The 14,265-nt window shown below is 44.0% G+C and overlaps 1 protein-coding gene across 1 annotated transcript; it reads left to right on the plus strand.

Moving 5' to 3' along the window:
* The first annotated feature begins 6,471 nt into the window (after positions 1 to 6,471).
* LOC127312511 (cadmium/zinc-transporting ATPase HMA2) lies at positions 6,472 to 13,835 on the plus strand. Its single transcript, XM_051343027.2, has 10 exons — positions 6,472 to 6,725; positions 6,875 to 7,159; positions 8,006 to 8,269; positions 9,614 to 9,711; positions 10,301 to 10,556; positions 10,659 to 10,796; positions 10,900 to 11,227; positions 11,313 to 11,515; positions 11,755 to 11,951; positions 12,047 to 13,835. The coding sequence occupies exons 2-10, from the start codon at positions 6,949 to 6,951 to the stop codon at positions 13,391 to 13,393; spliced, it is 3,042 nt and encodes a 1,013-aa protein (XP_051198987.1). The 5' UTR covers positions 6,472 to 6,725; positions 6,875 to 6,948; the 3' UTR covers positions 13,394 to 13,835.
* The last annotated feature ends 430 nt before the right edge of the window (positions 13,836 to 14,265 follow it).

Here is a 14,265-nt window from a genome sequence, read left to right on the forward strand (position 1 = left end):
AGCTGGGTTTTATAGAAGATTTGTGCCCAACTTTAGTACTATTGCTGCACCTTTGAATGACTTGACTAAAAAGGGTGTTCTTTTTGAGTGGGCCGCAGCCCAAGATCATGCTTTTGATGAACTGAAACGATTGTTAACTTCTGCACCGTTGCTTGCACTTCCTGATTTCAATAAGCAATTTGAGATTGAATGTGATGCAAGTGGTATTGGAATTGGTGGTGTGTTGATGCAAGAGGGTCGCCCAATTGCATATTTTTCTGAGAAACTGTCTGGTGCTAAGTTGAACTATCCTATCTATGATAAAGAATTGTATGCTTTAATTAGAGTTCTTGAGGTTTGGCAACATTACTTGTGGCCAAAAGAATTTATCATACATTCTGATCATGAAGCTTTGAAATACCTGAAAGCTCAGTCTACTTTGCATAAGCGTCTTGCTAAGTGGGTTGAGTTCATTGAATCTTTTCCATACATTATTAAACATAAGAAGAGAAAAGATAATATTGTTGCTGATGCTCTATCTAGGAAGAATATGCTATTAACTCAACTTGATGTTAAAATTCCTGGATTAGAGGTGCTATGTGATTTATATGCTACTGATCATGATTTTGCTGAACCATATCGCTTATGTGCTCTTGGTAAAGCATGGGACAAATATCACATACACGATGGGTTCTTGTTTAGAGCTAACAAACTATGTGTTCCAGAATCGTCTGTGCGTTTGCTCTTATTGCAGGAATCACATGCTGGAGGTTTGATGGGTCACTTTGGGCGTGAGAAGACGCTACTCATGCTTGCTGACCACTTTTATTGGCCAAAGATGAGGCGGGACGTGGACAGGTATGTGAAGAGGTGCATTACTTGCAACAAGTCCAAGTCCAAGCTGAAGCCTCACGGTTTGTATACTCCATTACCGGCACCTACTACACCTTGGAAAGATATTAGTATGGATTTTGTGTTGGGTTTGCCGCGTACTAAGAGAGGCCATGATTCTATATTTGTGGTAGTGGACAGATTTTCTAAAATGTCACACTTTATTGCCTGCCACAAAAGCGATGATGCGTCGCATATTGCTAACCTGTTTTTCAGGGAGGTTGTGCGACTACATGGAGTCCCGAAGACAATTGTTTCTGATCGTGACGTGAAGTTTATGAGCTACTTCTGGAAGACGCTGTGGAGAAAGCTGGGGACAAAGCTGCTGTTCAGTACTACTTGTCATCCCCAAACTGATGGTCAAACTGAGGTGGTGAATCGAACATTGTCACAACTATTGAGATCCATGATCAAGAAGAACCTGAAGGAGTGGGAAGATTGTTTGCCGCATGTGAAGTTTGCTTATAACAGGGCGGTACACTCTACCACGGAGCTGTGTCCTTTTGAGGTGGTGTATGGTTTCAAACCCATTACTCCACTTGACTTGTTGCCTTTGCCCATACACGAGAGAGTTAATATGGAGGCATCCAAGAGGGCAGATTTTGTGCGTAAGATCCATGTGAAGACTAAAGAGTTGATCGAGAAGAAAGGCAAGAGCAATGCTGCAAGGATGAACAAGAAGCGCAAAGAGATGTTGTTCAAGCCTGGTGATATGGTCTGGGTACATTTTCGCAAGGATAGGTTCCCGAAGCTACGGAAGTCCAAGTTGAAGCCTCGTGGTGCTGGTCCTTACAAAGTGCTTGCCAAGATCAATGATAATGCATACTCGATAGATCTTCCAGTTGATGAGTTTGGTGTCAGTAATTCTTTCAATGTGGCTGATTTGACACCATATGATGGAGAAGACCTTGGAGCGTCGGGGTCGACGCCTTTTGAAGTGGGGGGAGATGATGAGGACATCCCTACCTCACTACTACCTCCGTCATTGCAAGCTGGAGATGAACCTACTGTGAAGCTCAAGTCCAATGAAGTTCGGATTGGACCAATTACAAGGGCTCGTGCGAAGCTACTTAAACAACAGGTGAACTTGTTTCTAAACGGTACTTTGATTGATGAGAACTTTATACTGCCTAAGTCCTATTACTTATGTATCATCAGGTATCAAGAGGAGACGAGCATCGCACGAGGAGATGAGCAGCTGGACATGAAGACGGACGTCAAGATGGCCGTGAAGATGGACGTGGAGCTGGACATGAAGATATCTCATGAACGCGCGAGGGAGGAGCGGGAGGCATGCGCGAGAGGAGAAGACGACGTCCAGGCCGGTCCAGAACCCGGTCGACTGCCCCAGACCGGACCGCCCGGTCCCTGGCCCGGTCGATCGGGCGGCAACCGGCCGCCAACCGGATTTTGACGCTCGTACCGGACGAAAACCGGAAACCTCGCAGTTTCCCGGTTTCCGCCCGGTTGACCGGACCCACGACCGGACCACCCGGTCCACAGCCCGGTTGACCGGATTCCAGACAGGACGCGTCCGAGTCTGTCTCGACCAGATCTATTCTGGGTCGGTTTTCTTTGTATCTTTTCGACCAGAACTTGTCCCGGACGCCTATATAAGTGCCCAGGACGCTCCCCTAGCTGCTTTAGACCACGTTTAAGATAAACCCTAGTTCTTAGTTGTTTGCTCTGCAAAACTATTGAATTCCCTACACCATATTGCTTGATATTGTGTAGATCCTGATAAAGTCTTGTGTGATATGTTGTTCCATTGGGAATTAGACGATTGCAACTTACCACTTCGTGGTCGGCGGCTACGTGCGCAAGTGTGTGGAGTTGCGAATATCTTGCAGGGTTGAGAGCTGTTGCATTGGCGACAGGGACCAATCGAGAGATCTCGTTGCGTCATACAAGTTATCATTCACTACATCGTCGTGTTCCTCCGCTGCTATCACCCCGTGATCATCATCACCACCGTTGCTTACTGAGAAGATCGGGCCGCCCCATATCAGTGACCACGTTCCCGCGATGGTTGGCAACCTCAGCTTCCTTCCCGCATGGTGGGCGAGAACGGCAGGCTTCCCGTGCTGCTGGGCGAGCATGGTGTGGCGTTCGCATGATACTGGACGAGAATGGTGGGGTTCTCATGTTGGTGTGAAGGTGTTCGCGGGTGGCGTTGCCATTGGGGAAGAAGGTAATGCCGTGGGGGAAAAAAATTCGCACCAGATTAGCTTCTCAATTATGGCGCATGCATGCTTAGCGAGGAGAGAGACTGCACCATGGGAAGAAAAAGAATCCAACCAACGCCGAGAGAATTAAGGCATCATTGCCGTATTCTATAAGTTCAGAATTAATGCTGGGAACAAGCTGACACGCAACACATCACATTAACTCGAGAGGACAACCTGCCCCTATTAGTTTACAAATTAACATTGATTAAAAAATTGATGCTTCATCTAATTGGTTCTTCTAATTCAGAGCTTATCCAACAATAATTTGGTCATGAACAATAGGATTATTTTTTGGTAAGTAAATATTTTTTCTCAAGTATGAACAGAACAATGCATGTAACAATTGATGCTTCTAATTCAGAGCTTATCCAACAATACAGTAATCATGCTGCTAAACCCACATGCTTAATTAACTCATGTGTGTCAGACGTGTGCACCATGCATGCACTCATCGATTGCCATCATTGCAACATGCATGCAAGATTAACTCATGTGTGTCAGTGCGTTGCTTTTACTGATGGATCAGCCAACATGCATGCACTTACTCCCAAAACACTGACTGTGCATTAATTACCAAAACACTGACTGTGCATTAATTACATGCTATGTATGTCAGCTCGTATTCAAGTAGTATGAAAGAGGTAAAGCCACCGTATTATTCACCTGCTATATTAAATCCGAATCACAAACAACACTTCAAGGCTCCTGATACCGAGCTCGCGCGTTGCCAGGTTCTAAACGTCCGCGTCGGACCGCTGACTGGTTAACATCTACTTCTTTGGTTTCAAATTAATTGACACATGTTTACCTATGTATAGATGTATCTAAATAACTTTTTATATGTAAATACATTCCAGACAGAGATACACCAACTATAGAACAGGGGGAATACATCCCCTGCAATCTCCACGGGGCAAACACATTTGACCGTTTTCAGGTCTCACTTTCTCTCTTTTTTTTACAGAAAACAACGCTTTATTGATTAAATAATATTAATAAAATAATCTTGGACACACTCCGCATGGAATAAAAATATTTACGAGGCAACACTAGATGGTGGCATATGCGAAATGTATACATGATCTTTGAAGTTTATTGTGTGATAGTCATTTATAATTGCATCATACGGAGTAGGTGAGATTTCAAATATGTTTTATAATAATTTCGGGGATTTTCCACAAATTTTGCGTTCTTGTCTTTAGACTATGCAGGACAGAAGACCCTTATTTTACTTATTTTTAAGTTTCTAGAACCTTCTGGATATTAAATGGGCCCCACCTTTTCTACATCAGTTTTTTTTGTAAAATTCAATGAAGTGAAAAGAAGTGCTAGTGGATCAACAAGCCGGCCAAGAGGGCCCATGGCGTGGCCCACCAGGCATCTCGCTGGCTGGTTTTCCTTGCTGTTCACGCACAGGGGGTTGTCTTGACCTAAAATGATCAATATACATGCTGCAAATCACGGAGTCGCGAGGAGGCAGCCACGAAACAAAGAAACACAGAAATAGAAGTAGACTTCCGACGATTGGGGGGGGGGGGGGGGGGGGTGGCTCTGAAGTCAAGTCACCCCCGGTTGCTCCTCGACCTTCATCAACATCATCACCATCATTGCCATAAATAAGGGGGACTAGTCCACTCCTACGTTATCTCTATGTACTTCACTAATTAGAGCCAAATGAGCTACCCTACATGAATGTGGTCATATTTGTATTACCCCTACATCACCTCCTCAACCACCACCCTCATCTCCTTAGTTGTATCCATCTTTCCCCAATTCCTTCATCTCCATCCAGCTTGTGGGTCTTCATGTCCTCCCTCCCGGGCAGCAACCTCCTTCCATGTTGTCACCGTTTTACCGAATGACTCCTTGTAGGAAATCGCTCAACCTTTCCAGTCACTCCTTCTATGCCTTTCTCATAGACAAACTCCTTCTTGAAAGCACCGTCGATCTTGGATTAGGGTTCCTTCCCCTTTCAGTATCATCACTGTATTCTTCATTAATGTCATACTCACAGGGTCTCAAATTTTGGAGTGAAGGAGTCGTTATGCACTTAATGATAGACTTCTGACACTTCATATGCTCTAGAAATTGTGTATTTCGTTACACGTAATTATTCATTATCTTAACTCCCTAAATCTTTGTTTGCAGATATTTAATGGTGCCAAGAAAAAATACATATACGAATGTATTATGATTCACCAAGAAAGGTATAAATACATGAGTGGAATAACAAGAAACTATTTGTTTGCTCCGACTTGTGGCAAAAGCCACCAAGAAAAGGTTTTGTTAAACAACCCAAATTTGAAACATTTTCTTTGTGAAAACTACAGTTTTGATGAAGCAGTTGAAATGTATCCTTAATGAGAAATATGAAAACTATATGCTAAACTTGTAACTTTATATGAATGAGCAAATTTTTATTTTAATGTATACAATATAAAATAATGTATATAAATGGAACATCTAATTATGACTTGTTAAGATATGATGAGGTAAAAAAGTTCTATATAAATAGACAGATGATTATATTCTTTAACCCGGTCCTAAGAGCATGAGAGTCTTGGATCAAATTGTGCATACGTATGCAAACATGATCTACTTCTAAGTTTGTTTCGTAATAAATATAGAAGGTCATGTGAAGAAAATTCAGGTAATTTACATAGACCCGTACTTTTATAAACAAATCTACGCAAAATACACTTGCTGAGATTAGGCTGATGGGAGATAATTATATGCTATGAAAACATATTGCTCGATTCTGTATGTGGAGATGACCAACAATCTCAATATTAAACATTTTTCAAGAATACACCCCAAACAAAATATAATTTTGCGGATTTTTAATCACGATTGTCGTAGTAGGGTAAATGAACTCCCCTTTAGTTTTAGTCCAAGTAATGTTAAGAGGGTACAAATGATGTAACTATTATGTAGGATGAACCAAATTAGATATGGTGTCATTACCTAAAAAGCGTTTGGTGGAAACATTGCATGTATCTCATTTCTTGATAGAGATTAGAACCGTTAGAACTGATTATTCTCTCATTTGAGGTGAATTGGGCACATACATATATAGACGTTCGAGTGTGTCGGGATTGTGTTTCCGAAAGAAAGAAATAAATTTTTTTGGGGAGATAAAAAAAAGGTTTATACGTGCTCGAAACGGAAAGAAGCTGCTGATGTAGACAATTGGGCGTTGGGTAATCAAGTATAGATAATCAGCGTGCTTATTAGCGTCAACAATGCACTAGTAGTAGTTGCCCGGGCCTGATCTTCATCAACCTTCTCGTTCGCCTTTCCCCTCTCCCCTCTCGATCGCCCCATACCCTCTTCCCTCATCACCAACCCAACCGTTGCTCAGTTCGTCACGCGTCTCCCTTTGCAACAGTTTGGGTAGGAATCGGCGTGTCAGAATTAACAAACCGACATTTGATCTCATCTGATTCGTCCCCGGATGCGGAGTGCCCACTCCGTCATCCTCCACATCGGGAATCCACGTCCCTCTTCCTGTCCTCCTCTGCTCCCCGCGCCAAAATATATACTCCCTCCGCCCCTCCATCGCCTCCCTCAACTTCCTGCGCCGCGCCGCGTTCCTTTTCCTCCGTCGACGACGAGCGCGCAGAAGGAGTAGGTTAATGGCGGATGCCGAACTGAACTCGTCAAACTAAATTACTACACCCCCCTTGCTGAACCTACTACCGCCAAGCGGGGTAGCCGGCACGCCAAGATTGCTTGCTGGCGGACTCACTCTTCTTCTTGGCACTTCTCACATGCAGGCCTTGGCTTTGGATTCTAGAAAGGCGGACAGAGCCTAGTGACCGGCTGGTTCCAAGAAAGAAGGGCAGTTACGATGGATGGCGCAGCGGAGCCGGCGCCGGCGGCGGCCGGCAAGTTGGAGAAGAGCTACTTCGACGTGCTGGGGATCTGCTGCCCGTCGGAGGTGCCGCTCGTGGAGAAGCTCCTCGAGCCGCTCCCCGGCGTGCACAAGGTGTCCGTCGTCGTGCCCTCCAGGACCGTCATCGTCCTCCACGACGCCTCCGCCATCTCCACCGCCCAAATCGGTAACGGCCCTGGCTGGCTCGGTCTCCCCCCCGCCCGTTGCTTTCCCTCCGGATTTCCCTCCCAGACGCGCTTCTCGTGGGCATCTGAATCAAAAAGTGTTGTCTACTTGCTCTGTTTCTTCATCTCCAGTTCTCCACCACCACTCGCTGATATCTGGTGGTGGTGAAATCTTTGTCCGGTTGTTAGTTCCTCTGTGTTCTTCAGGTGGATTTCCTTTCGCTGTTGATTGATCAACTTTTCGTTCGTCCGTGCTCGGAACTGGATTTTTGACCGGACGGGGACAGTAATCCTTCGTGCTCTCAAGTCTGAATTTTTGACCGTACGGACAGTAGGATCCGTTCTTTGGACTAGAACGACGACCGCGGTCTCGCTGCTCCCCTGATAAATCCAGAGTCTCTGTCGACAGGAACGCGCTGCCTGCCTGCCGCCGCTCATTAATTGCTGATACTGCCGTGAACCGACTTCGCCATCGTTGCCTGCTTCTGCTGATGTTCTTTATCTGTACTTCTGGATAGGTTTAGGCTCTAATTTTTTAATAAATTAATTACTCCAAGCGATCAGAAGAATATTTCGATCCACGGCAAGCAGTATCTTTTCTTTTGTTCTCTGCCCTTGTTCTTTCTGGATTGTTTATACTCCTTCCTTTCCTGTTCTTTGTTATTTCTGAATTTTGTAAGTTATATTTCTGAATTTTGTTAGTTTTATTTCTGAACTTTGTTCTTCCTCCTCAAATGAAATGTTTATCCAGAACTTCAACGTTAATTTCAGCGTGAGAAACCGCCGGAATTTCAGCATGAAAAACCGAAGTGACCTAAATGATTGATCCCCGCTGTCTTTTTTTTCAGTCAAGGCGCTGAACCAGGCGAGGCTGGAGGCGTCGGTGCGGGCCTACGGCGGCGCCAGCCAGAAGACCACCAACAAGTGGCCGAGCCCGTACGTGCTCATCTGCGGCGTGCTGCTGGTGGTGTCGCTGTTCGAGCACTTCTGGCGGCCGCTCAAGTGGTTCGCGCTCGCGGGGACCGCCGCCGGCCTGCCGCCCATCATGCTCAGGAGCTTCGCCGCCGCCAGGAGGCTCACCCTCGACGTCAACATACTCATGCTCATCGCAGGTACACAGTTCAGATCACTTCCTTCTGATGACGTCCCGTGTGGTTTGCACACAACACATGTTTTTCATGTGACTGGGCTCCATTTGTTTTCTGTCTTCATAGAACTATAGCGTGTAGCAATTAAGTACAATATTTAGCTAATTAATGAATGATTTTCCTTAAATTAGTAATTAAATCTTTGGGACCACCCATAGAGGATAGCTACACTCCTTTATAATCTAAAAAAGGCTACCCAGTTGCAGAGCTTCTTGACGAACTCTGTGACACTAATCTGTCAAATTCTGTTACCTAAGGAATACTAATTCTGGTGAGATTACATTTTTACATCCCAGTAGATTTTAAAAAAAATTTAGCTAGAACGTCAGAAACTATAAATAAGAATAAGTGTTTCCAAAAGTCCACTTTGTGTCACATTCTTTCTGAATTTTTTTATAAGACACTGACATAACACGAGCTAGCACTTTGTGAGTAAACATTCAACCACAGAATGAAATTATTGGAGTGTGCCAAAAGGGCCGCCCAAGAAACTGGGTTAAGAAAAGTTGTTTTCATATGACCAATATGCATGGTGGGTGCTTAATTTGTGGAAGCGCAGAACCGATCCAGGCCCTTAAAAGATGATAAAAGTTTATGTCTCATTTGCTTAAACTCCTCCCTTCATTTTTGCCCTGATGGAACCCTACTTTCCAGCGCATTAAAGTCGAGATGTTGCTGTGATGCTTATATTTGTGCTAAATGATCAGAAATGTGCTTCCTTTCCTCCATGTGACGATATTGCCCTCTCAGATGTGGTATCGGATTCCACTTTGATTAGCAACACGTCGCTCGAATCATTCTTTCTAGAGTTTTTGGGTTTTGTGCTGTCAAGATAGCTCCGTTTCATGAAAGAAACATCATACGGGTGGACCAAGCATTTTGCTACTATGCCAGAAGACAAATTGTCTGTTCAGATCAGCAGATAAAAATTGTGCCAGAATCTCAAATCTTTTGATGTAGACTCAATTATGAGAGTAGGACAGAAACTGAAAGGGATCTGAGTTTCTGTTTGTAGTAGTGATAATATAAAAGGAAAGTTAAAGGAAACCCTACGGTCTGAATCTATAGTAGTCACTTTCGCGTAAAAAACATGTGTTATATATAGTCCTCAGTTCATTTAGTTATCTGTATAGACCTTTTGGCAGTATCTCCTCATCTAGGAGGACTGCTATCTTGTCATTATCGCATATTTACAGGCATTTCCTTTTAGATGCTCTGCCATCCCATAAATCATGGCATTTTTGGCAGGAGATAGATGGCGGCAACAATTAGCAAGAGCTCACATGTTTACTTGTTTTTTTTTTGCAGTTGCTGGGGCAATAGCTCTGAAGGACTATTCCGAGGCTGGGTTCATTGTCTTCCTCTTCACCATAGCCGAATGGCTCGAGACCAGGGCAAGCCGCAAGGTCTCTCCATCTCTTTCTTAAATTTCTTTCACCTATAAGATCAGAATTTTCACGGCATCTTTACATAAAAAAGAGAAATATTACTAGGTCATTTCATAATCCCACATAGCAGGAAAGGAAAGTACTTTTATCAACATGTCACAGCTAGGAGCATGTTTTCATACTAATGCAGCATAACGAGGCATGTTGATTTTGATGTGCACTAGACCCACTGATGGACTTATGAACAGATTTTGGTCTGCCATTCTAGCGTAGTAGGTTGGAGCGGAGTCAGGTCCATTTTGCTGATTGTAACACCCTTTTAGCATACCCTTGCCTGTCATCTCCCAGCCAAGAGATCAATGAAGTTTATATCTAGTGGACTCGAACATGCATATACACTCATACTTAGGTGTAAAGCAGATTAAGGAAATAAGCCAGAGAAGCAAAAATAATGATTTAGGAAAGCAGATGATTAGAATGCACTACTGAAAGTATTCTCTCCTAAAAAAGCAACACACTAACCAATACCTATGTCTATATGGACTATAGTTTCTTCTGGCTACTTCGTCTAAGAAGCAATGTGATCAAATAATCCTTTGACGTGTAGGCCACTGCTGGAATGTCGGCACTTATGAGCATGGCACCACAAAATGCTATTCTGGCAGAGACTGGGCAAATAGTTGCTTGCCAGGATGTGAAGATCAATACAACAATATCTGTCAAGGCAGGAGAGGTAGTGCCGATCGATGGTGTTGTCGTCGATGGACGGAGTGAGGTTGATGAGAGCACTCTCACCGGGGAGTCCTTCCCGGTGTCCAAGCAGGCCGGCTCCCAGGTCTGGGCTGGTACCCTCAACATAGATGGTAATACACACTACATAGACACCGGAATTAACATTACCGTGATGCCTAAAATACAACGCAGGTCGCTGATCTTCCGTTCATTCTGTATTGGTGATATGTCAGGTTACATTGCGGTGAGGACAACTGCTATGGCTGACAACTCTGCAGTGGCGAAAATGGCAAGGCTCGTCGAAGAAGCCCAGAACAGTAGATCCAGTACTCAGAGGCTGATTGATACGTGTGCTAAGTATTACACGCCTGGTAATCTAAATAGACAAGACTAGGCTAACAGTAAAAATTGAGACATTGAAATTTTTGGATCAGGTTTTTTTTTTCTTACTGTATCTTTGATTGCACCTTGCAGCTGTTGTTATCATGTCTGGAGCAGTAGCGCTGATCCCTGTAATAGTCAGAGCACACAACCTCAAACACTGGTTCGAATTGGCCCTAGTCCTCCTTGTGAGTGCTTGCCCATGCGCTCTAGTCCTGTCAACGCCCGTTGCCACCTTCTGTGCTCTACTGAGGGCCGCGAGGACAGGTGTTCTCATCAAAGGAGGGGATGTCCTTGAATCCTTGGCCAGTATCAAAGTTGTCGCCTTCGACAAAACTGGTACAATTACTAGAGGAGAGTTCTCTGTCGAGGAGTTTCGGACAGCTGACGAGCGTGTTCCGAAGCAACAACTTCTTTACTGGTGAGTGCTGTTTCATTGTTGATTTTACACTGCATGTGCTTTGATTTTCTTGTAGTGTCTTTATTTAATCTCCTGGCTGTTGCAGGGTCTCAAGTATGGAGAGCAAATCAAGCCACCCAATGGCATCGGCTCTTGTTGATTATGCTCATTTTAACTCCGTGGAGGCGAAATCGGAAAATGTCACCGAATTTCAAATCTATCCTGGTGAGGGGATTTATGGTGAAATTGATGGAGTAGGAGTATATGTTGGGAACAAAAGGATATTGTCAAGGGCTTCATGTCAAACAGGTTGGTGAAATGTCGCATCATCATTTTGAAAGTATGTTAGTATGTCGGTGACATTCTGCTGCCAGTTAACATGAAGTTACTGTAATAAAAAGTAGTTCTGCTTCATGAGCTTTGACAGTACTTGTCATTTTGGCTGCATGTTTTGCTTCATTCTTCCATTTCGTTTGATCAAAAGTTCAAAACATAATATCTGTTTGACCTTTAAATGATCGTGTGCATTTTTCCTTTTTGTGCTCTAGTTCCTGACATAAAAGATATGAAAGGAGTTACCATTGGATACGTGGCCTGCAACAACGAATTGATTGGAGTATTTAGTCTTTCGGATTCTTGCCGAACTGGATCAGCTGAAGCCATCAGGGAGTTGAGATCAATGGGCATCAAGTCCGTGATGCTAACTGGTGATAGTAATGCCGCGGCCACATTCGCACAAAACCAGGTAAACGATTTTTCAGAAAATGTGTTCATCTTGTTGCTGTGTCTAGTGAATTCAAGTACACCGATTCTAATTTAGCTTTTCCACCTTTCTGGCAGCTGGGAAACCTCCTTGCTGAAGTTCACTCTGAACTTCTGCCAGAAGACAAAGTGAGAATTGTCGATGAACTGAAGGAAAAAGATGGCCCTACACTGATGATTGGAGATGGCATGAATGATGCCCCGGCATTGGCTAAAGCCGATGTTGGAGTCTCCATGGGTGTATCTGGTTCAGCCGTCGCAATGGAGACGAGCCACATTACTCTGATGTCGAATGACATCCGCAGGATTCCCAAGGCTATCAAGTTGGCAAGGAGGACACACCGGACTATTATCATGAACATTGTCTTCTCAGTGGTTACAAAGCTTGCAATCGTTGCCCTTGCATTTGCCGGGCATCCACTTATTTGGGCAGCAGTCCTTGCTGACGTCGGTACATGCTTGCTGGTGATCATGTACAGCATGCTGTTGCTGAGAGAGAAAGGCAGTGGAAAGGTGGCAAAGAAATGTTCTTCTCATCATGGGTCTCATTCAAAGAAGCATGGCACTTCCCACCACTGCTCAGCTGGTCATCACCATGAGCATAAATCAACCGGAAGTTGTGTAGATTCATCTGCCGGTAAGCATGCTTGCCATGATCATCACCATGAGCATGACCACCACAAAGAGCCAAACAACCCACATTCCACGGACAAGCATGGCTGCCATGATCATAGCCATGGCCACAACCACTGCAAAGAGTCGAGCAACCAGTTAGTCACAAGCAAGCATGTTTCCCATGGTCATGGCCATAACCACTGCAAAGAGCCGAGTAACCTGGACTCCGCCGCGCACAAGCATGATATCCATGAGCATGAACATAGCCACCGTGAAGAATCCAACGGTTCACATTCAATGGATGAGCGTGCTTGCCATGATCACAAGCACTGTGAAGAGCCAATCAGCTTGCTTTGTGCCACTGAGCATGCTTGCCATGACCATGACCATGACCAGGACCACGAGCATCATTGCTGTGATGAACAGCAAACGTTGCACACAGCAGATGATCACTCCTGCCATGACCATAAGCATGACGACAATTCAATCCAGGAGCACTCGATATCGATCGAGATTACATCGCCTGGTCACCATGAGGAGAAAAGCCAATGTGGACACCACAGCGAACACAAAGAGAAAGGGTGTGGACATCACCCAAAAGCAAATGATCACATTCCGGCTGTGACCGAATGCAGCAAGGGAAACTGTCAGAGCACAATGAGCAGCGGGAGTTGCGAAAGCAAAGGTAAAGAAATTTGTCCAAGCTGGCAAGTTGGTCGCACCAGAGTGGTCCGCCGGTGTTGCAGGACTAGGGTGCGCAGCTGCTGCAGCAACAGCATGTTGAAGCTGCCTGAGATTATAATAGAGTAGGAGGGAAAGTATATATCATATCTTGGCAACCTAAATGAGTAAATCTTCCATGATCTAAAAAATCAGATATCAAAGTCGCCTTGTTGGCACATATAGCTAGATGGCCGTGGCTGACACAAGGTGTTTGATCTGGTTTAGTTTTTGCTGCTGAAGAAATGGTGTAGAGGTCTGAATTTTGATGAAGCAGGTATCTTGTCTATCTGAAAGGGTGCGGCTATTGTTGTTTGTCGCTGGTGATTTTGCATCTTTTCAAAGAATTTGAGAAGGCGCTAAACGGAGTAGCTCATAATATCAGCGTGCTTGTATATTTACAGAAGGTGGTGGATAAAATCAGTTGATAATTGCATACTAGGTTTTCTCTGTTTGGTTGAAGTTGTAATTTTACTCAACTTCTGTGGACGAAATACCTTTAACTAAGTTCAGTTATGAGGTGTTCTGTGAATGGCACATATAATTTTGCTGCTCAGGTTATGCAACGGTGTACCCATTAATGTGAGCTAGTACAGGTAGCTTAGTTAAACTTTAGCTTCTAGGTTTGTAATCGACCCTAAAATGCTACAGAAGAATAAACTGTAGCTATTTAGAACCAAGATATATTCTCATACATACAGCAAGATGTTGCTCCAAAGACCATTTGGTGATGCAAATGTCCTTCTCCCTCCATACACAAAACGATATCTCAACTTTTTCTAAATTTACATGTATCGATGCAAATGTCCTTCTCCCTCCATACACAAAAAGATATCTCAACTTTTTCTAAATTTACATGTATCTATATACTAAAAAGATGTCTATAATGGCAAAAACAAAGTTTCAGCAAAATATGGTGACGATAGTTCAGGAAAACCATGTCTTGTTCTCAATATTCGGCA

Source organism: Lolium perenne, chromosome 7, assembly GCF_019359855.2.
Source record: "Lolium perenne isolate Kyuss_39 chromosome 7, Kyuss_2.0, whole genome shotgun sequence".
NCBI lineage: Eukaryota > Viridiplantae > Streptophyta > Magnoliopsida > Poales > Poaceae > Lolium > Lolium perenne.